The 21,405-nt window shown below is 38.0% G+C and overlaps 1 protein-coding gene across 5 annotated transcripts in view; it reads left to right on the top strand.

Annotated features, from left to right (window-relative positions):
• The window catches only part of LOC109429040 (sodium-dependent dopamine transporter), a 117,309-nt gene extending 97,982 nt beyond the window's left edge, over nt 1–19,327 (top strand). For all 5 annotated transcript variants that reach the window (XM_029870683.2, XM_062854122.1, XM_029870685.2 and 2 more), the window contains 7 exons: nt 8,941–9,075; nt 9,141–9,438; nt 9,503–9,880; nt 9,940–10,177; nt 10,240–10,468; nt 15,873–16,141; nt 16,214–19,327. In XM_029870683.2, coding sequence (XP_029726543.2) covers nt 8,941–9,075; nt 9,141–9,438; nt 9,503–9,880; nt 9,940–10,177; nt 10,240–10,468; nt 15,873–16,141; nt 16,214–16,327 — 1,661 coding nt within the window. In that variant the 3' untranslated portion in view covers nt 16,328–19,327. The remainder of the gene's footprint in view (nt 1–8,940; nt 9,076–9,140; nt 9,439–9,502; nt 9,881–9,939; nt 10,178–10,239; nt 10,469–15,872; nt 16,142–16,213) is intronic.
• Nucleotides 19,328–21,405: the final 2,078 nt, after the last annotated feature.

The following is a 21,405-nucleotide window of genomic DNA, read 5'->3' as shown; positions in this document are numbered from 1 at the left end:
GCTGGCCATATCAACTGAGATTTTTTAAGGTTTTGCTTTGGAAAGCTTTCAACATTTTCTGGGATGCCCTCGGAAACGTTTCACCAAGGTTTCATTCTCAAATTCTACTAAAATTTCCTCTTAAAATTTCTCCTTATACTGCTACCTAGATTGCTGCGGAAACTTTCTGAGGGATCCATTCAAGGGTTTCAGCAAGATTTTTTAAAATTATTTTACGGAAACTGTTTAGGATTCGCTTTGAATATTCTCCTGAGACATCTAGAATTACTATTTTTTTTTTCTCTAAGAAATCTTCAAAGTAGTTCCGAAAACAAAGCCTAAAGAATTCACAGTTTTCGTGCGAACTCGAACAAATATTGGCAGCACCCTCTCACCCTCTTCTGAAATGGGCTAAACTTTTTTTACCGGTTATTTTCAAATGTTTTTAATAAAAAACTACTCCTGCTACAAAAAAGTGTTGTATGGGAATTTTTTACAAAATAAGTCAAGTTTCAAGAAAACAAAATTATTGAAAACAAATCCAAATTAAGCCCTTCATTATAAATGTATTCTCTTACAAAATGACGACTTTCACCCCAAATCGTTTTCCAAGTTGTCAGCACCCTCTCAGATTACATTAATACTTTCTGGGTGTATGGACCTTTGCATACCTTCTTAGCTTCCTCAAAAATATCTGGACTGTCTTTAGCTTGGTCTTTTTAAAACGGCCATACTTTTTTAATCGATTTTTATTCAAATATTTTCAAAAAACAACTATTCCTACAATAAAGCGTTTTTGGATGATTGTCACAAAATATATCAAGTGTAGACATGATAGTAGCTCAAAACTGGTTCAAAAGTTTTATTTTTTTTTTGTTTTTGAAAAACTTTTATTTTTTATATAACCTAATTACAAAATTGTTTTATTATTTTCGATGAACTACAACGAACTATTATCACCACATTTCGAGTTGCTCCATATAGATTTTCTATGAAATGCTATATACACGAATGGAACAGTACATCTGTAATAACAGGTTGGACTCGATTATCCGGAATCATATTTTGAAGCTTCAGAAACATAGATCTGGCAAACAGCATTCCGTACGAAGCTGAAATTATGACTGAATATTAAGCAAAGTTGGGGCTTGACAAAATATCAAAAATTCACCTCCAAAAAATATTCCTTTTCCTATATACTCCTAATTTTTGGAAAGGGAGTATGGAAAAACCTATCTTTCTCTTGCAACACAATTATAACATCAAACGTTTAAGGATAATTGAAGAATTTTTAGAAAAAATACACTGAGAGTAATATTCAAAGCGGGTCCATGTAATTTGTCATATAATTTAAGTTTTCCAACAACCTTACCTTTTGATTTTTTATTATTTTTCTGTAGAAACTTGACTTCCAGCCTCGAAATTCGAATGGTGAAATGCTTTTACCCATTTTTTCTCGAATTTTTATTTTTCATTGATTATAACCCTTTCAAGATGTTATGATTTTTGCATCACGATGGCGTAGTACACGCTAAGATATTTTTTTTTAGAATTTTTGTATCAATTTTTTTTTTCTTACAATTTTCCATTGAAATCTAGACATAATTGTTTCCCATACAACTTTACTTAATTTACAGCGAATTAAAAAAAAAATAAACGTAAAAATGGATGCTATCACCCTATTGTCGCATTTTTATTATTAAGGTTTCTATATTTTTCACAGCTATGGAAGGCAGCAGCTACAGTGCCGTTCGTTGGATCACTGATCGGTAATAAATCAATCACTTTTTCCGCAAACTTCCAATCGATTTGCGGTCTTCGAAGGAAAGTTTCATAAATGATTTTTCTACAAGAAGCGTTGATCGATTTGAATTCAGGAGACAAGACGCGACCTCTGGGATTTTTTATCTGAAAGTGTAACTTTTCCCATAGTAAATCCTATGAAAACTTTGAACTGCTTGCGCTAAATTATAGTTTCTCCGATTGCGCTGAAATTTTGCACAGTTCATATGGGACCTAAATGGAATCAAAAAAGTCGACTGGAGCGAGAATTTGATGTCTGTCCCATACTAGTGAGCAACCATGATACAAAATAGAACAAAAATCGATTTAAATACGCCATTCTAAAAAAAAAACTCTGTTCTACTCATTGGCGTAACTAGAGGGGGGGCCAGGGGGGCCAGGCCCCCCCCAGAAATTTTTCATGACTTTATATATGGAAATTAGAAAAAAATCTGAAAACCACTGTCGTGGTGACAAACATAGATCTATATTCTCAATTTAGTTGAAAATCGGAGTTTTCGACTAGCGAAGTTGGATTTTTCTCCAAATCCGTGCGTCGGACCTAACTTCGGAAGTGGTGCGCTGTATAGCAAACAGCTATACAGCGCACCACTTCCGAAGTTAGGTCCGACGCACGGATTTGGAGAAAAATCCAACTTCGCTAGTCGAAAATTCCGGGTTTCAACTGCACGTACAGTAATAGAAATTTATTTGGCATAATATGTGTTTAAATTGACAGTTATTGGAGACAATTCTCAACTTGGCACTCTCTACAAGATCATTGTCCAAAATGGTCTATGTGATTAGTTAGTTTTGTTTGGAAATATTATATAATCAGAATTATATAAAAAGCAATACTTTGTACATCTTCTTTTTTTAAATCGCTGAGAAATTAAATCTAAATGATAATTTCCAGGAATTCCTGGATGGGTATCTTTAAAAATCTTTGAATTTTCTAGCAGCATTACTGCAAAATATGGTGCTTCTTTATGGAAATCAAGTTTCATGTGGGAAAAAACTCTGGTTGAATTTGCAATGGAATTCCAGCAAAAGTTTGTGAATTCCTAGTGAGAATAGGTGTACGTAGCTGAAGCGTAAACGCGAGTGTATTCATTAAAACCATGCTGGAGGTGATTTCTAGTCGGTCACTATTAATTTCTTATATTTCGTGGGCCAGGGGTATTTTTGCGTCTATCAAACAACGCACAAATTCAAATGGTTATTGAGGAAGTTTTAATATATTTAAAAACTGGTGCTGCAAGATGTAATCGTAAGTTTGAAGGTATTCATGATTGGACTTGTAAAAGACTTGGTATTCATGAGATAATTGTGAAAGAATTCCTGGATGACTTCTTGGAGAATTTCTTGGCTTCTATGTCCCTCTAAAATTATCTAAAAGAATTTCAATACAAATCGCTGGAGGAACTCCTCTAGAAATCCTTCAAATTATTCAAAAAGTCTACAAGTAATCCTGAAAAAGCCCTGGGGTGAAGCCCTGAAAAACATTATGAACGGAGTACTGAAATTTTTTAACTAACCGCTGAATAATTTTTAAAAAAAAATCCCGAGAGAAATTTCGGAAGAAATCATTACAAGAATTCTCGGAGCAATACCTGCAGGAATCCCTGGAGTAATTTGTGAAAGTATACCTGGAGGCATCCCTGAATGAATTCCTGGAGGAATCCGAAGAGCAATTATGCTAGGAATTTCAGGTAAAAAAAATCTGAAGAATCCACATCAGAAATCCCTGTAGAAATTACTAGAATTTTTTTTTAGATTAATCCTTGGAGGAATTTCTGGATGCATTCCTGGAGGAATCCTTAGAGGAATTATTCAAGAAATCACATGAGGAGTTCCTAGATGTATTTCTGGAGGATATCCGGGAGAACCTTCTGGAAAAATTCCATGCGGAATCTCTGGAAAAGTATGAAGTTTCTGAAGGTTAATGAAATTAGGTAGGGATCATGTATGTATATTTGAAAAACTAAATTGAAAGAAATCAGGGTCGCCTAATTTTCCGGAAAACTCCAGTGAAAATCATACATTTTCCACAGACACCATCTACTTTGAAAAATCATAGAACGAAGCATCATAGGCACATTTTTTTTGTGAAATCATAAGAAAATTTTCTCACCAATTCCAAGATGGATTTCTGGAGGAAATCCTAGAAAATTTTTTGGACAAATTCCTGGCGGATTCCCTGGAAAAGTTAATGGATTGATTGATTGATTTGTCTTTTTTAAAGAGACTTTCAGCCCTTGGCTCCAAAGTTAATGGATAAATTTATGAAGGAGGCATCCCTGGAGAAGTTCCTGGAGTAATGCCTGGAGCATTAGAGAAATTTCTGATGAAATTCCAAGATAAATTTCTAGAAGAATTCCCAGAGGAATTTCTGGAGGAATTCCAGGAGGAATTCTTGGAGGAATCTCACGGAAGAATCCTTAGAAGAATCCCTGCAGGAATTTTTGGTATATTCTTGGAGGAATTCCTGGTGGAATTTCTAGAAGAACCCGTGAAAAACCTCCTGGACGGATTTCTAGAGGAATCCCTGGAGTTGAAATTCATGGATTAATTCTTAGAGGAAACCTGAAAGAATTTCCGGAGGAATCCCTTGAAAAAATTCCTATAGAATTTCCTAAAGAATCTCCTGAAAGAATATCGGAAGCAATCTCTAAAGGATTTCCTGCAGAAATTCCTGAAGGAATGCTGTAGGAATTTCCGAAGAAATTCCTGGAGGGATTCCTGGATCAATTTCTGAAGAAATTCCTGTAGGAATTTCTGAAGAAATACCTACGGTAAATCTTGATGGAATTTTTTGAGGAGCCCCTGGAGACACTGCGGTAGTAATTTCTGAGGAATTCCCAGAGAAATTCCTGAAGGAATTCCTATATGAATTCCTGAAGGACTTTCTGAAGGAATTCCTGGGGTATTTCTGAAGAAACCTCATAAGGAAATCCCGTAAAATTTCTACAAAAATTCTTGAAAGAATCCCTGGAGATATTCTTGGAAAGAACTCTGGAAAAATCCCTGAAACAAATTTCTGGAGGAACCTTAGGAGGGATTCCTGGAGGAACTTCCGGACAAGTTCCAGGTGGAATTTCAGGAAGAATTTCTGGACAAATCTTTATAGGAAATCTTGAGGAAATTCCATGGAACTATTCATGGATGAATTCTAGGAGGAATCCCTTAATCAATTCTTTGAGGAATCCTTCAATGAATTGCTGGAAGAATCTCTAGAGGAATTCTGGAAGGAATCCATGGAGAAATTTCTGAATATATTCATAGAGAAATTACTAAAGAAATTTCTAGAGAAATTCCTAGAGGGATTCTGAGAGGAATTTATAATGAAGTTCCAGGAGAAATTTAAGAGGAATTTCTGGAGGACTTACAGGAGCAATTTCAGAAGGAATTTCTGGAAGAATTACTGGAGAAATCATCGGAGGAATTTCTGGAGGAATCCATGAAATAATTCCTGGAGGAATGTGTAGAGGAAACCGCGGAGAAGAAATTCCTGGATTAATTCTTGGGGGAAACCCTGGAAGGATTTCTGGAGAAATTCCTGGAACAATTCCTGAAGGAATTGCCGTACGAATTTCCGAAGAAATTCCTGGAGGAATTCCTGGATCCATTCCTGAATAAATTACCGAAAGTATTCCTGAAGAAATACCTGGGGTAATTTTTGGTGAAATTCGTGGTGGAGCTCCTGGAGAAGTCCCTGGAGAAATGCCTGGATGAAATCCTGGAAGAATGTCAGGAGGAAAACCTGGAATAATTCTTGAATAAATTCCAGAAAGAATTTGTGGGAAAATGTTTAAAAGAATCCCTTGAGGATTTCCTGGAGGATTCCTGAAAAAATATTTGAAGGAATTCCTAGAGATATCTCAGGATGAAATCATTCAGGAATCCCAGGAAGAATTATTGGAATATTTCTTGGATAAACTCCGGGAGGAATTCTTGGGGTAATTTCTAAATGAATCCCTGGAGGATTTTCAAGATAAATTCTTGCAGAAATTGCGGTAGTAATTTCTGAAGGAATCCTGGATTAATGCCTGGAGGAATCCCTATAGAAATCTCTGGAGGAGCTTCTGGAGGAATGCCTGGAGTAACCCCTGGATAAATTCCTGGAGACATGCCTGTATCAATTCCTGGAGGAATCTCGCGAGAAATTCCTTAAGAAATCCCTGGAGGAAACCCTGGAGAATTTCCTTGAAAAATCCCTGGAGAAATTCCTGGACTAATGCCTGGAGTAATCTCTGGATACATTTCTAGATGAGTTCCTGGTGGAGTTTTAAGAAGAATTCTGGGAGCAATCTAGTGGAGTTTGGAGTTTTTAGAAGAACTCCCGAAGCAATCTCTAGATATATTGCTGGAGAAATCCCGGGATGAGTCCTAGAGAAACTCTCAGGAGAAATTTCTAAAGAAACCTCTTGAAAAATTCCTAGAGGGATCCTTAGAGAAATTTCTAGAGAAATTCTTGGAAGAATGCCTGGGAAAATTCTTTGAAAAATCCCTGGAGGAATCCCTGAAGCAATTTCTGGAGAAACCTCAGGAGGAATGCCTGGAAAGTTCTGGACAAATTCCTGCAGGAAGTTCTGGATAAATTCCTTGCGGAATCCCAGGAAGAATTCCTGGATTAATCTGTAAGGGAATTTTTGTGGAAATTCCTTGGAACTATCCCTGGAAGAATTTTTGAATGAATTCCTGGAGTAATCTCGAGAGAAATTCAGGAAGCAGTTAACTGAGGAATTCCTGAAGAAATTCCAAATGAAATTTCTGAAGAAATTCCAAGAGAAATTTCTGAAGAAACTCCAATAGAAATTTCTGAAGAAAATCCAAGAGAAATTTCTAGAGGAATTCCCAGAGGAATTTTTGGAGGAATTCCAGGAGGAATTCCTGAAGGAATTGCGGTAGTAATTTCTGAAGGAATTCCTATGGGAAGGAATTGCGGTAGTAATTTCTGAATGAATTCCTGGAAGAATCTCTAGAGAAATTCTGGAAGGAATCCATGCAGAAATTTTTGAAGGAATTCCTGGTGAAATTTTTAGAGGAATTCAGAAAGGAATTTCTGGTGGAGTTCCAGGAGGATTTTCTGGAGGAATTACTGCAGGAATCATCGGTGGAATTCCTGGAGGGATCCATGAAATAAATCCTGGAGGAATGTGCAGAGGAAACCCTAGAGAAGAAATTCCTGGAAGAATTTTCGGAGGAATTCATGGAAGAATTCCTGGATCCAAACTTGAATAAATTCCTGGAGTAATTCCTGAGGAAATACCTGGGGTAATACCTGGAGAAATTCTTGGTAGAACTCTTGCAGAAGTCTCTGGACAAATGCCTGAATGAAATCCTAGAGGCATGCCAGGAGGAATACCTGAAATTATTCTTGAAAAAAAAAATCCGGGAGGAATTTCCGAAGGAGTTCCTGGAGGAATCTCAAGATTCATTTCTGATGAAATACAAAGTTCGATTTCTGAGGGAATTCCAGGAGGATTTTCTGAAGAATTCTCAGGGGAAATACTGAAGAAACCGCTGAAATTCCTGAGGAAATCCTGAAATCCTGGATTAATTCCTGCGGGAGTTTCTGAAGGAATCCCAATAAGAGTTCTTCTAGAAATGTTTAAAATAATCTCGGAATTCGTTTTTGTAAGAATAACAGAAGAAATTTCCGGTAATTCCCTGGAGGAACTCTTGAAGTAATTTCTGAAGAAACCCGATGAGGAATCTCGGAAGCAAGCCCCATTAGACACTCTTTATGGAATCTCAGGAGAGCTTTTTTAGCGAATACCTGGAAGAATTTTTGTAGGAATATTCCTGGATAAAAAAAAATGAAGAGATCAATGTCTGCAGTAATTGTTGAAGGAATACTAGGATCCCTAGTGGAGCGGACCTGGTGGGATGGTTAGAATACTTGACTATCACGCCGAGGACCTGGGATCGAATCCCACTCTCGACAAACTCGCAAAATGTGAGTTCTTCCTTCGGAAGGGAAGTAAAGCGTGGGTCCCAAGATGAACTAGCCTAGGGCTAAAAATCTCGTTAAAACAGATAAAAAAAACTAGGATCCCTAAAGGTTTTTTGTACAAATTTTTCAAGCAATTCTTGGAGTGTTTTTTAAGAATCTCTTAGTAAAATTTTCTAAAAGAATTTCTGGAATACATTCCTGCAGAAATACTTCGAATCATTCCAGATGTAATTATTGGAGCAATCTCTAGTGGAATTTTGGAAGGCATATATGGAGATATCCCTGTAGAAATCTCTGAATACCTGCAGAAATACCTTAAAGGATCTCTGGAGAGATTCCTGAAGGAAACTTTGAAAAAAGCACTGGAACAATTACTGGAGGAACCTCTAAAGATATCCCAGGACAAATCTCCGAAAAAAATGTCTAGTGGAATCCCTAGATGAATGGAAGAAGCCAAGATGGAATCACTGAATTAAGCTATGGAAATAAATCTTGGAGGAATGGCTCGTACTCATATAGTTTATAAAACTTTGAGCAAATCTGAAACAGTCATTTTGATTACTCAAAACTACAATACTGATTTGCATATTCACATATCGGGCGCCCATCCCGCTTAAAATTCATCTCAGCCCAGGCCCCCCCTGGGCCCCCTCCAGGAAAAAATCCTAGTTACGCCAATGGTTCTACTATATTTTGTCTCGACGCGTTTTCAAACTCAGAGCATGAGTTAAAAAATGCTGTTAAATAATGTTAGTATTTAACGATTTTTCGTAGATCATTTTTTACGTTTAACTGCCTTTTGAGGAATATGCCTTGAATATTTTTTTGTATTCCAAATATTTCTTCAATCGATTTCATTTATATCGGCGCTTATTGTACCCCTATAGTAGCTGTAGCACTGGGGCGCAACAAATCATACCGGATTGAGTGTGTGTAGAGAATAGCGTACGAGAGTAAATGAGCGACCGTGGTGGAGTACGACGACGACGGGATGATCTATGAGTATAATAAGTAGGATAAAGTGGATGTTGACTGAGACTGACTGTGGCAAGGGGTAGGGGGTAACAGTTTCCGGTAGCAACAGGTTGCTCGTAAACTTGTGGGAGATGGCCCTTTAAGAGTCTTCGCTTGGTGACTTGGGGTAAAAATGGAAGATTATAATCGTTCGTTGATTGCAGCAGTAATGAAGGCACGTCTATTAATTAGGATATTCTTTTCAGGCGCTTTCCTTGTTCCTTACTGTGTGATGCTGTTGGTCGGCGGGATTCCTCTCTTCTACATGGAACTGGCGCTGGGTCAGTTCAACCGGAAAGGTGCCATCACCTGCTGGGGTCGTCTAGTTCCTCTTTTCAAAGGTTTGTGAAGGTTTTGATCAACATTTACCTATGAAGAACCTCTAATGAAAACTCTACTCCTCCAGGTATCGGCTACGCGGTCGTCCTGATCGCATTCTACGTCGACTTCTACTACAACGTGATCATCGCTTGGTCGCTGAGGTTCTTCTTCGCCTCGTTCACCAGTCACCTGCCTTGGACGTTGTGTGACAACGCGTGGAACACGATCCTTTGCAAACCGTTCGAGTTCGGTGGTCCCAACAAGACCGCCGCAGCGACGGTGGCGTCGACGGTGGCCTCGATGAATGGAACCGTGGTCAACACAACCATCGCGTTGTCCAACGAAACGGTTAAGTTTGCCTCGGCGGCGTCGGAGTACTTCAAGTAAGGCCTTTTGCTGTTCAGGACTTCTATGAACGTGGTAGTCTAACATCAACCTTCATTTCAGTCGTTACATCCTGGAGCTGGACAAAAGCGCCGGTATCCACGACTTGGGCACCATCAAGTGGGACATGGCACTGTGTCTACTGGCCGTTTACCTTATCTGTTACTTCTCGTTGTGGAAGGGAATCAGTACTTCCGGAAAAGTGGTATGGTTCACTGCCCTCTTTCCATACGCGGTGCTGTTGATCCTGCTGGTTCGTGGTATTACTTTGCCGGGGTCGGCAGATGGCATCAAGTACTATCTGAGCCCCCGGTTCGATATGATTGAGAAACCGGAAGTGTGGGTTGATGCTGCTACCCAAGTATTTTTCTCGTTGGGACCGGGTTTTGGTGTTCTGCTGGCATATGCTTCCTACAACAAATACCACAATAACGTTTACAAGTGAGTCGTTTTCCTTGAATGCTTGGAATCGAATAACAATTTCAACTCCCGCATTTCAGAGATGCCATATTGACCAGTTTTATCAACTCAGCCACTAGCTTCGTAGCAGGATTTGTGATCTTTTCGGTGCTGGGTTACATGGCGCACGCCAGTGGGCAGGACATCGAGGACGTTGCCACGGAAGGACCCGGATTGGTGTTTGTGGTGTATCCCGCTGCGATCGCCACCATGCCCGGTAGCACCTTTTGGGCGTTGATTTTCTTTATGATGTTGTTGACACTAGGATTGGATAGTTCTGTAAGTTTTAAAACTAATCTGACGAGATTTGATCTCATTTCTAAATCCACGGTATACTTCAGTTTGGTGGATCGGAAGCAATCATCACTGCGCTGAGTGATGAGTTCCCGAAGATTGGACGCAATCGGGAGATCTTTGTGGCCGGTCTGTTTACGCTGTACTTCTTTGTGGGCCTGGCTAGCTGTACGCAGGGAGGTTTCTATTTCTTCCAGCTGTTGGATCGGTATGCAGCGGGATATTCGATACTGATTGCAGTGCTCTTTGAGGCGATTGCGGTTTCGTGGATATATGGTAAGTTATCCAAATATAGTTTTTATATCTAATGTAGAGTTAAACCCTTGGCCTGGAATACAAAAGTTAGAAACTAGTTAAATTTAGTATTATCATAATTCTAGAGTTACGTTAAAATATAATTGAAGTTTGAAGATACTCGTTAGAACAATTTCTGAAATAATAAGGATTTTTTTCTTTCGTGCATTATTTTGCTCTGATTTGATTTGATGATGTCTAAAAAACATTCATAAAAAATTATAGCTGAACTCTTTTGGAAAATACGAACTCTTTTGAGTACTTACCAAGAATTTCCTGGCTCCTGTATAAATTCTTTAAAATTATCTTCCAATATTATTCGCTGGAGGAATTCTTCCAGAAATTTGTGAAATAATTTGAAGAAATCATCAGGTAATCCTAGAGAAGTTCTTGAGTACATTCTTGAAAAGATGATTGAAGGAGTAATGAAATTTCCAAAAGAACTCCTGAATGAATTTTTGAAGAGACCCTGTGAGGAATTTCAGAAAAAAATACATTTGAGGAATTCCTGGAGCAATCCCTTCAAGAATTCCCGGAGCATTTCCGGAAGATTTCCTGGATAAATCCCTAAAGGAACACCTGGATGAATCTCTGGAGCAATTCCTACAGGAATGCCTGATGTAAGCCCTGTAGAATCCCCGATGGAATTCCCGGAGCAATCCCTGGAAGAATTTCTGAAAGTCTACCTGGAGGAATTCCTGTATTAATTATGGGAGGAATACCTAGAGAAATATCTGAAGACATCTCATGAGGAAATCCTAGGTAAATTTCTGGAGGATTCCTTGGAGAATATTCTGGAGAAATTCCAGGCGGAATTCTGATAGGAATCCCTAGAAAAAATTTCAGAAGAAATCATTTGAGGAAATATTAGAGAAATTTCAGAAGGAATTCTTGGAGGAATTCTTGGAGAAATCCATGAAGGAATTGCTGGAGGGATCCCTGAAGCAATTCCTGGGAAAATCTTCAGAGAGAATCCTGGAGAAACTTTTGAACAAATTCCTAGCGTAATTCCTGGAAGAATTCTTGGATGACACCCAGCACGAATTCTTGGAGAAATTTCTTGGATGAATTCTTGAAGCAATCCCTGAAAAAGTACCTGGAGGAATTTCTGGAGAAATCTCCAGAGGAATTCTGGGAGGAATTGCTGGAGAAACATCTGAAAAAATCCCTAGTGAAATATCAGGAAGAATTCCTGCATGAACCCTTGGAGAAATTTCTGGTGGATTCCCTGGAAGAATCTCTGGGAATATCCCTTGAGAAATTCGTGGAGAATTTCCTGGAAGAATCTTTTTACAAAACACTTCACCGTCTTCAATGAGAGGTTGCACAGACTGAACAGTCACAAACATGAGACAACGGACAACACAGGAAACACCCAGTGGTCCAATGGAGAAATTTCCGTTTGACGAAAAGTTTTCACCGACTGGAGCGGGAATCGAATCCACACTCCGAGGCTTACGAAACGGTTAGACGACTGACGCCCCTACCCGCACGGCCACAAAGCCCACCAAGTTGTTCAATCTCCGAAAAAAAAGTCCTAGAGGATTTCCTGAAGATACTTCTGGAGGAATTGCTGACATAGTTTCTGGAAGATGTCCAGGAGCAATTTCTGGAGAAATTCCTGGAAGAATTACTGAAAAACAAATTTCTGTGGTATTTTCTGAAGGAATTCCTGTAAAAGTTCCTGGAGAAATCCGTGGATAAAATCCTGGAGGAATGCCTGGAGGAACCTCTAGAGGAATTCTTGAAAGAACTACTGGATGTACTTCTAAAGGAATAGAATCTCCAGAGGAATTCTATTTCTATTTCTATTATTTTTATTTTTCTGAGAATATCCCTTGAGAAATTCCTGGAAGAATTTCTTGTGGAATTTATGGAGGAATTCATGAAGAAATTCGTGGAGAAATTCCTGGATCAAATCTTGGAGGAATGCCTGGAGGAATTCCTAGAGGTATTCCTGTGGGAATTACTGGAGAAAGCCATGATGAAATTCCTGGAGGAATTCTTGAAATAATTACTGGATACATTCCTAGAGAAATCTCTAGAGGAATTCTATTATTTTTCTTTTTCTATTATTTTTCTATTTCCCTTGAGTTAATCCTGAAGAAATTTGTAGCGGAATTTCTGGAGGAATTCTTGAAGGAATCTTCGAAGGAATTTCTGAAGGAACCACTGGGGTAATCCTTGAACAAATTTGTGAAGAAATCCCTGGAGGAATCTCTAGAGGAATACCTGGATGCACCGCTGAAAAATTGATGAATGTTTTCCTGTTGAATTTCCTGGAAGAATTCCTTAGAGAATTTGCTGGAAGAATCCTTAGATGAGCAGATGAGCTTCTGTAGGAATTCCTAGGAAAATCGCTGGAGAAATTTGTGGAGAAATCCCTGGAGGAATTCTTGAAGCAATTCATGAAGGAATCTCTGGTAAAATTCCTGCAGAAATGCCTGGAGGATTCCCAGAAATATCTGGAGGAAAAATTCCTGCAGAAATTGCTGACATAATTTCTGAAGGATGTCCAGGAGCAATTCCTGGATAAATTTCTACCGAAACTGCTGGAGGAATTCCTGAAGAAATTCTTGGGGTAAATACTGGAGAATTTCTTGGAGGAGTTTCTTTGGGAGTTGCTGGAGGAATCCTTGAAAGAATTCCTGGAGGAATCTTTGGAGGAATGCTTGTAACATTTACTGGATAAATTTCCGGGGAAATCTCTAGAGAAACTCTGCGAGAAATTTCGGAAAAATCCCCTGGGAAATTGCTGGAGGAATTTCTTGAGAATTTCCTAGAGAAATCCTCCAAGGAATTTCTGAAGGAATCCCTGGGGGAATTCTTGGAAAAATTCTTGGAGAAATCCCTGGAAAAATCTCTGAAGAAGCTCCTTGAAGAATTTTTAGCGGGATTCCTAGAGGAATCCCTGCAGCAGTTCCTGGAGGAAAATCTGGAAGAATTTTTGGAGGAATTCTTGAAAAAAATCTAGAAGGTATTCCTAGAGATAATCCTGGAAGAAATTTTGTAAAGTTTCCTGGAGAAATTCCTGGATGAATTGCTGACATAATTTATGATGGATTTTTTTTGAATAATTCTTGGTGAAATTCCTTGAGAAATCCCTGAGGAATATCCTGGAGGAATTCCTCGACGAGATCCTGGAGAAATTCCTGGATGAAATCTTATAGGAATGCCTGCATGAATTTCTGTAGATATGCCTGGAAGAATTCCTGATGCAATCCCAGGAGAAACTCCTGGAGAAGTCCCTGGAGCAATTCCTGGAGGAATCTATGCAAGAATCCAAAGAGGAATCCCTGGAAGAATGCCTGAAATTTCCTGGAAGAATGCCTAGAAGAATTCCTGGTGGAAGTTTTGGAGGATTCCCAAAAGTAATTCCTGAAGAAATCTTTAGAGGAATTCATGTAGGAGCCTCTGGAAAAAAAATCCCTTGAAGATTTCCTGGATGAATTTCTGTAGGAACTTCTAGTGAAATTCTTGGAAGAATTCTGGAAGCAATTACTGGAGGAATCTCTGGTGGAAGTCCTGAAGGAATACATTAAGGAAACCCTGGAGGATATCTTGGAGGAATCTCTGAAACAATTCTTGTAGGAATTTTTGGAGGGATCCCTGGTAGATATACTAGAGGAATGCCTGTAGGAATTACTAAAGGAATCTCTAGAGGAACTCATGCAGAAATCTCTAGAGGAATTTTTGGCGGTATTTCTAAGGGAATCTCTAGATGAGTTCCTGGAGGAACTTTCAGAGAAATCCTTGGAAAAAATCCTAGAGGAATTAACAGCCCATGGAGGGAGTACTGAATTAATTCTTGAAGGAGTTCCTTAAAGAATACAAGGAGGAATTGCTGAAGGAATCCTGAGAAGCGTTCCTGGGAGGATCTTTGGAGGAATTTTTAAAATAAGTTGTTCAAGAAAGATACACAGAAGAAATTCCAGTGTTATGCCCTGCAGAAATTCTTGGAGGATATCCTAGAGGAATGCCTGTAGGGATTAACGGGGGAATATCTAGAAATACTCCTGGAGGTGTCTCTAGAATAATTCCTGGAGGAATATCTGGAGGATTCTCTAGAGGCATTTCTGAAGGAATTCCTGGATTAATTCCTGGAGCAATCTCAGAAGAAATTCGTGGAGGAATCCCTTGAGAAATTCCTGAAGGAATCCCAGGAATAATTTCACAGGAAATTGCAAATTGAATTCTTGGAAAAATCCTGAAGGAATTCTAAGAAGAGTTCCTGGAGGAACTCTTTGAGGAATCCCTGTAGCAGTTCCTGATGGAATCCCGGAAACAGTTCCAAGAGGCACTCCTAAGGAAATCCCTAAACAGTCCCTGGAGGAAGAACTGGATTAATTTCTGGAGGAATTCCTGATAGAATTCCAAAAGGAACTCTTGAAGGAAGTCTAAGAAGTGTTCCTGGGGGAATCCTTGGAGGAATTATTAAAATAATCCCTAGAGTTGTTCCTGAAAGAAACACAGAAGAAGTTCCCGGGTGAAACCCTGGAGGAATTCCTAAAGAAATCCTATGAGGAATCCCGGAAGCAACCGCATCAGGATTTCTTTTTTGGAAATCACATGAAAGCGTTCTTAACAAACTACCCCTACCTACCTGTAAAAAAAATCATTTGATTCTGAGAACCTTCGTACCAATTTGTACGATAATAAAAAAAGTAGGTAGGGTAAGTGTGCCCATCGTTGTGGTATTAAGGTAAATTCATTTTAAAAACAATGATCGTACCATCTAATGAAGGGTTGCAAAACGTTAGTTGGTAGTTTTCTATCCAAATTTGCTTGGAAAAATATAAAAACTATCGTTTCTCTCTGTTTTCGATCCTAAATCGCTTACCACAACATTAGGCACACTGTTCCTATTATGGAGGTAAAATTTAATTTTGGTTCCTATTGTTGCGGTATCCCATTGAACTCATATGGGATACCGCAACATTAGGAACACTACTGCAACAATAGGAACACAGCAGCAAAAAATTTAAGGAAAATATTTTTTCAAAATAGGTTTTTGGGCAAATCTTAAGCACACAAATGGTGCAATCTCATAATTTAAGCATAATACATCTATTAAAAATGCCTTTTGGTAACATTTCAGTCGAAAAAGTGCTCAATTGCCACTACCGCAACATTAGGTACTACCACAACGAAGGGAACAATTACCCTAGTTAACCATTTACTCCATTGTTGGTATGAATGTACCTGTGGGCTTTACTTCTGAGTATTCCCGGTTTTGCAGATAATATTCACTCTGATATTCTGGATCTCTAAAAAACCTCGAAAATGTCTGACATTATTGAAAGTTATCTTCCAAAGACTTAAAGAAATCATAACAAAAAAATCTCGTAACTATTGCTCGTAACACCTTTCCTCCATCATATTTCAGGCACGAAACGCTTCTGCGACGACATCCGGGACATGATCGGTTTCGCCCCGGGCATCTACTGGCGCGTGTGCTGGAAGTTCGTCGCCCCGCTGTTCCTCCTGTTCATCATCATCTACGGTCTGATCGGATACGAACCGCTGAGCTACGAGGACTACATCTACCCGACGTGGGCCAACGTTTTGGGGTGGTGCATAGCCGGCTCCTCCATGATCATGATCCCACTGATGGCGTTCTACAAACTGCTCGTCACACCGGGGTCATTCCGACAGGTGAGTGCTTTCTCTGCGGAAGTTCAGGAAGGACTTTGGTATTGAAGGTTTTTTTTTCGGTAATCTTTTCAGCGATTAGTGATCCTGACGACGCCGTGGCGCGACCAGCAGATGTCGGTCAACGGGGTGATGGTCGAACCTGCGCAGGTTCGGCTGACCAACTCGGACGAAGGCGAAGAGGTTTGAGTGTGATCGTTCTCGCTCAAGTTCGACATCTATTTCGTTTGATTCGGTGGGAGAGGAGATTTTTCTCGAATTTGTTTTTGTGACAACTTAGGATATGTATGAAAATTTGCACGCCTCCAGTTTGTGTGGGCTATAATTCACAGAATTTTTACTTAGGATTGTATGACAATTTCTCGTTAGGTAAAAAGTAAGATAATTCAAAAAACAGGTAAACATGTCCATAAGCACTCGTAGAGTGCGACATTCGGGATCAGCGAAACGCTATTAAAACATATTTTGTTTTTCGGTGGTAGGTTTTAAGGGCAATCATCGAAATCAAAAACACACACTCAAAATGCTGTATAGATAATATGTAGATCCACGTGATTTCACAGACCGCACGCGGGAGGTAAACAACAAGCGAATCGATTCATATTTGTGAGCGGGGTCCCTCGTCTAACCGGGGGGCTTGCTTCTTGGCGGGATGTCTACACAATTGTACATAAATCCGCGCTGTAGCCCGCCGAAAAGCGACTAAAGTTAGGAGATTTTTATATTTTGATTGATTTATAGTTTGGCTTCCCGTTGAGAATGGGGAAGCGTGTCGTAACACATTGTTACCAGTTTTTAAACTGTGGCCGTTGATGATAGAAATATTATTGATTAGGAAAAATAATCGCCGCAACGAGCGAGTAATGTTGAAACATAACCTTAGACCAAAATGGCGAGGTTTGTGTCCAGGATATAACTGTTATAAAGTGTGAAAGCATTCGCTGCTTTCGTTATGGCTTCTGCTGTCGCTCTCTATCTGTATAGCTTTCTTTATGGTTTGAGCATGTTTTCTTTTGTCTCGTTGCAAGCAAAGCGTTCGAATGGAGAGCAAGTCGCTATTTGTGAGGAAAGCTCCCAGGCCCGGGCGAAGCTGAACAGCCATGAAGCTCTGTTCGGGATAAGGCGCGACCATATGAAGGTGAATTGTACCTCGTTCGAATTTGCTCAATGCATCGGGTGCTTGATTTCCACATGTCTAGGAGAGCTGTTTTTGCAAGAATACAGTTAAAAGTTAACTAAATTGAATAGAAATAGGATACGCCAGAACACGCTGAAAGATATTTATTAGAAAATAGCGATTTACTCTAGGAAAAAGCTTTTCATGGACATTTTAGGTAAAACAAATAAACAAAATGATTTCAAGTAGTAAAAATCCAGAGCGATTAAGAAAATTAAAAACTAGCAACGGAAAATCTGCAAGAAAGTGGAATTCTCATGTGAAACCGGTGTTTGATAATTAAGCTGCAATGTTATTCACACTTCTATAGGGCTCGTTGTTGTGAAATAAACTATAGAAAAACTGTACTTTCCACAGTGGAAAGCTTTAAAACAATTGTAACACCAACAACTTTATTAAGGAGGGATATGGATTGGATTTTACGAACTTTTGATTGGATAAGATATTTGGGTTGGATTTGTGGTACAAATAAGCCGTAATATGTTGCACGATATCAAAATGTCTTCCATACAGCCATTGGAAGTCATTAAAAAAAACAAGATGTGATTTCTTAAATTTGATTCACGATCAATGTTTAGATAAAATCAAGTTAAATTAAATTGAAACACAATATTATCGTTCTTTGAGTTTAACCAAGCAACCAAGGTCACTAGAGAAATCATCAATATTAGTTATGATGATATCGTTCTAAAACATGCAGTCTTTCTGATTCCATGCTTTTATCAATTATTATTCATCACCAATCCTGTTTGTGACAGCCACTAGAACTCACGTTAATCTTTTATAAAGTCTTCCGACATATGCTTTTTTTTATTTATTTTTTTATGTTTCTTCGGGTTTACATTTGTTATTTTGTTGTATTTACCGGCTTGTCCTTTGTTTTTGTTCCTGTCCCTTTACTAGCATTATGATTGATTATTATGTTAGGATATGCATTTGCAATCCTTCTCGTCAGCCATTGAGAAGGCTTGCAAAAACTATCGCATTCACTTTTTCATGGTACGTGTAGTCAATTACAATTCTTTTTCAGCTCATTCTATACACAAATCACAAGTTTTTTGTTTCGATTGTTTTGATTATTACTTGGGCAGTCATGATATGTATATAGTTTATGCCACGTTTTCTAGATAATTCTGTAGTAAATTTTTGATCACATTTTCAAGTTTGACCAAATGACATTCCCATGTTTTTGAATAATTACTAGAAGTTCTGAATTGAATTGAAAATATGGAAGACGAAAAAATGCGCTTGATGACTATTCTGGAGACGCTGAGGGTCTGGGATCGAATCCCAATAAACTCACAAAATATGAATCCTTCCTTCGGAAGGGAAGTAAAGCGTGAGCTTCGGGGATGAACTAGCCTAGGGCTAAACATCTCGTTAATACAGATAAAAACAGTTATTCTGAAAAAAAAAAAATCTCGGAGTCCTCAAAAAGTGCTTTCCTTCAATTTTGGTTGGACGATCGATAAGTTTTGTTCCAAGCACGGCAATAACCAAGGATAAATGTTTCGTATTTTTATTGTATTTCATGAATTATGATAAGTACCTTATCAACCTTTAAGCTTTCCACTATCTTGTGCTCCAAATCAGGAATGCATTATCCATTTTATTTTTTTATTTTTTTTATTTTTTTTTGTCTGTAATAACGAGATTTTTAGCCCTATGCTAGTTCATCTCGGGACCCACGCTTTACTTCCCTTTCGAAGGAAGAACTCACTTTTTGCGAGTTTGTCGGAAGTGGGATTCGATCCCAGGTCCTCGGCGTGATAGTCAAGGGTTCTAACCATCACACCAGGTCCGCTCCACATTATCCAATTAAGTTCTACATAAATCTGGATATTTTCAATTTTTAAACGTTAATGCACAAAACTAAATAAAAACAAAATAAAAAAGAAAATTTTTCTGGTTCAATAATTAATCCTTGGGTATTGTAAAAAAGTCATTTTCAAGAATTTATTCGGGAAAAACTCTGAAAGTGTTTGTGGATTTTTCCTCTAAAATCTCTAGAAATATTTTTTTAAATTAAAAAAAAACGCTCTATGAATATTACTTAAAATCTGTAGATATGATTTTACTCAATGTTTCAATCAATTTCGTTGAGATTTATTTTCTAGAAAATTTATTAGCAATTCCATCAGAATTTTCTGAAGAACTTCCTCCGTGTTTGTTTTTCCAAAGATTCTCGTGGAATTGCTTCTGGAAGACATGGCATCCCTTCTGGTAGTAATTGTCATTTTTCTGAAATTATCGTATGCTTCATCGTAATATTTTTGATTTTTTTTCCTGGATATTGAATGAATATCATTTTCAATAATTTCTTTGGGAAAAACGCTGAGAATTCTTGTGCATTTATCCCCGAGAAATTTTTAAAAAGTGTTTGCTCTGACATTCTTTCTGAATGTTATAAAAATAATTCTATAAGCTCCCATGAATATTACTAATTATCTCTGCATAAGATCTTCCAAATATTTTATTTTTATTTTTATCGAATTCTTTGAGATTTTAATTAGAAATAAATTCCATTAATAATTTTTTCGGGAAATTTTAAGTTGCTCTAATGAAATATTATCTGTAATGAATTTGAGACGCAAGGACAAAAGGCACCTGCATAAATCCGTCATACATTGATGAGTGATTCCCGGAAGAGTTATCCAACATCCACAACACAATGTCTGCATGAAATTCTCGAATGAATTCCTTGTGCTATTCTCAGAATCTCCTGCAAATTTTACAAAATTTGATTATAAGATGGAAAATCTCCAATAATATTTATCGAATTTCTGGTAATACACAATTTACTAAATTTCCGATCCCCTCTACGAATAATTTTGGAAAATAGATTATCTATAATCATTACTAGCGGACCCAGGATCCTGATATTAGGGGGCAGGGGGAGGCAGTTATAATTATAAAGTAAAAAAATATATCATGTATGATACATTCTCTAGGGATTCTATCAGAAATTCCTCCGAATAATATAAATTTTCCAGGGGTTCTTTCAGATAATCGAATGAGATCTTCTGAAAGTCTCCTTAATATTTTGTTTTGAAATTCCTCCTTCGAAAACTTCTGTAAGGATTCCTCCAGGAATTCCTTCACACGTACTATTTAAAAAAAATGTATCAATGAACCATTTAGAGATTTTCTTCGGGATTTCCATTAGATATTCGTGCAAACAATTCTCAAAGGTTTATTTTAGAAAATCTTGCAGGATTACTTCAGAAATTGCTCCATGAATTTCATCAGAAATCCTTCAGGAATTCCTTCAGAAATTCTTCGAGAGATTCCTCCAAAAATTTCACGAAAGATTCATTCAGAAAACCATTCACGGATTGCTTCAACAATTCCTCCATTGATTTCTTCAGGAAATGTTCCAGTGATTCCTTTAAGGAGTGTATCGTTAAGTGGTGGAAAATGTTCACAACAGCCTTAAAAATAATTAGGTTCGATTTTTAAGTAATTTTATTATTCGAGGTACTGTATAAGTCCTTGAAAAAATAAATGGCATTGTTGATTTTCTAAAGATAATCATTTAAGGTCGATACAAATCGACAATGATTTTTCATAAGGGCCTAACTGACATGATCGATTTCTCTTCGTCGACTCTCTCTTTCGCTAATAACTTGATCAAAACGAACAAAGTCATTATTCATTATTCGCTACAGGTTATTAAAACGCTGAAAAATTGTTGCAATTGTTGTTTTATTTTGTAAGGTGTATTCATTCAACCATGTTTTCAATAATACTAAACGTTTTCCAAATTTCTTCAAGCTGTTCTAAACTTGACCATATTGTGAAGATTTCATAGAAGAACCGAAATGAATAGATCAACCCAGCTTCGAAACAGAGCTCCCTGAACATTTTCAACTACTTTCCGATACACTCCTTAGAAAGCCTTCCTTGAAATCTCTAGTAATTCCGCCAGGGATTCCTTCTAAAATACCTGTGAGAATTCCTTCAAGGAAACCCATAGATTCAATCATACATTTTTTTTAAAGTTTGCTTAAGATTCAACCAGAAACTAAAGAACACTTTAATAAATCCCTCAATGGATTCCTTCTGAAATTGTTCCATGGATTCCTTTGGA

This window comes from Aedes albopictus, chromosome 2 (assembly GCF_035046485.1).
Source record: "Aedes albopictus strain Foshan chromosome 2, AalbF5, whole genome shotgun sequence".
Taxonomy (NCBI): domain Eukaryota; kingdom Metazoa; phylum Arthropoda; class Insecta; order Diptera; family Culicidae; genus Aedes; species Aedes albopictus.
Note: the sequence above shows the minus strand (reverse complement) of the source record. Positions and strands in the feature narration are given on the sequence as shown.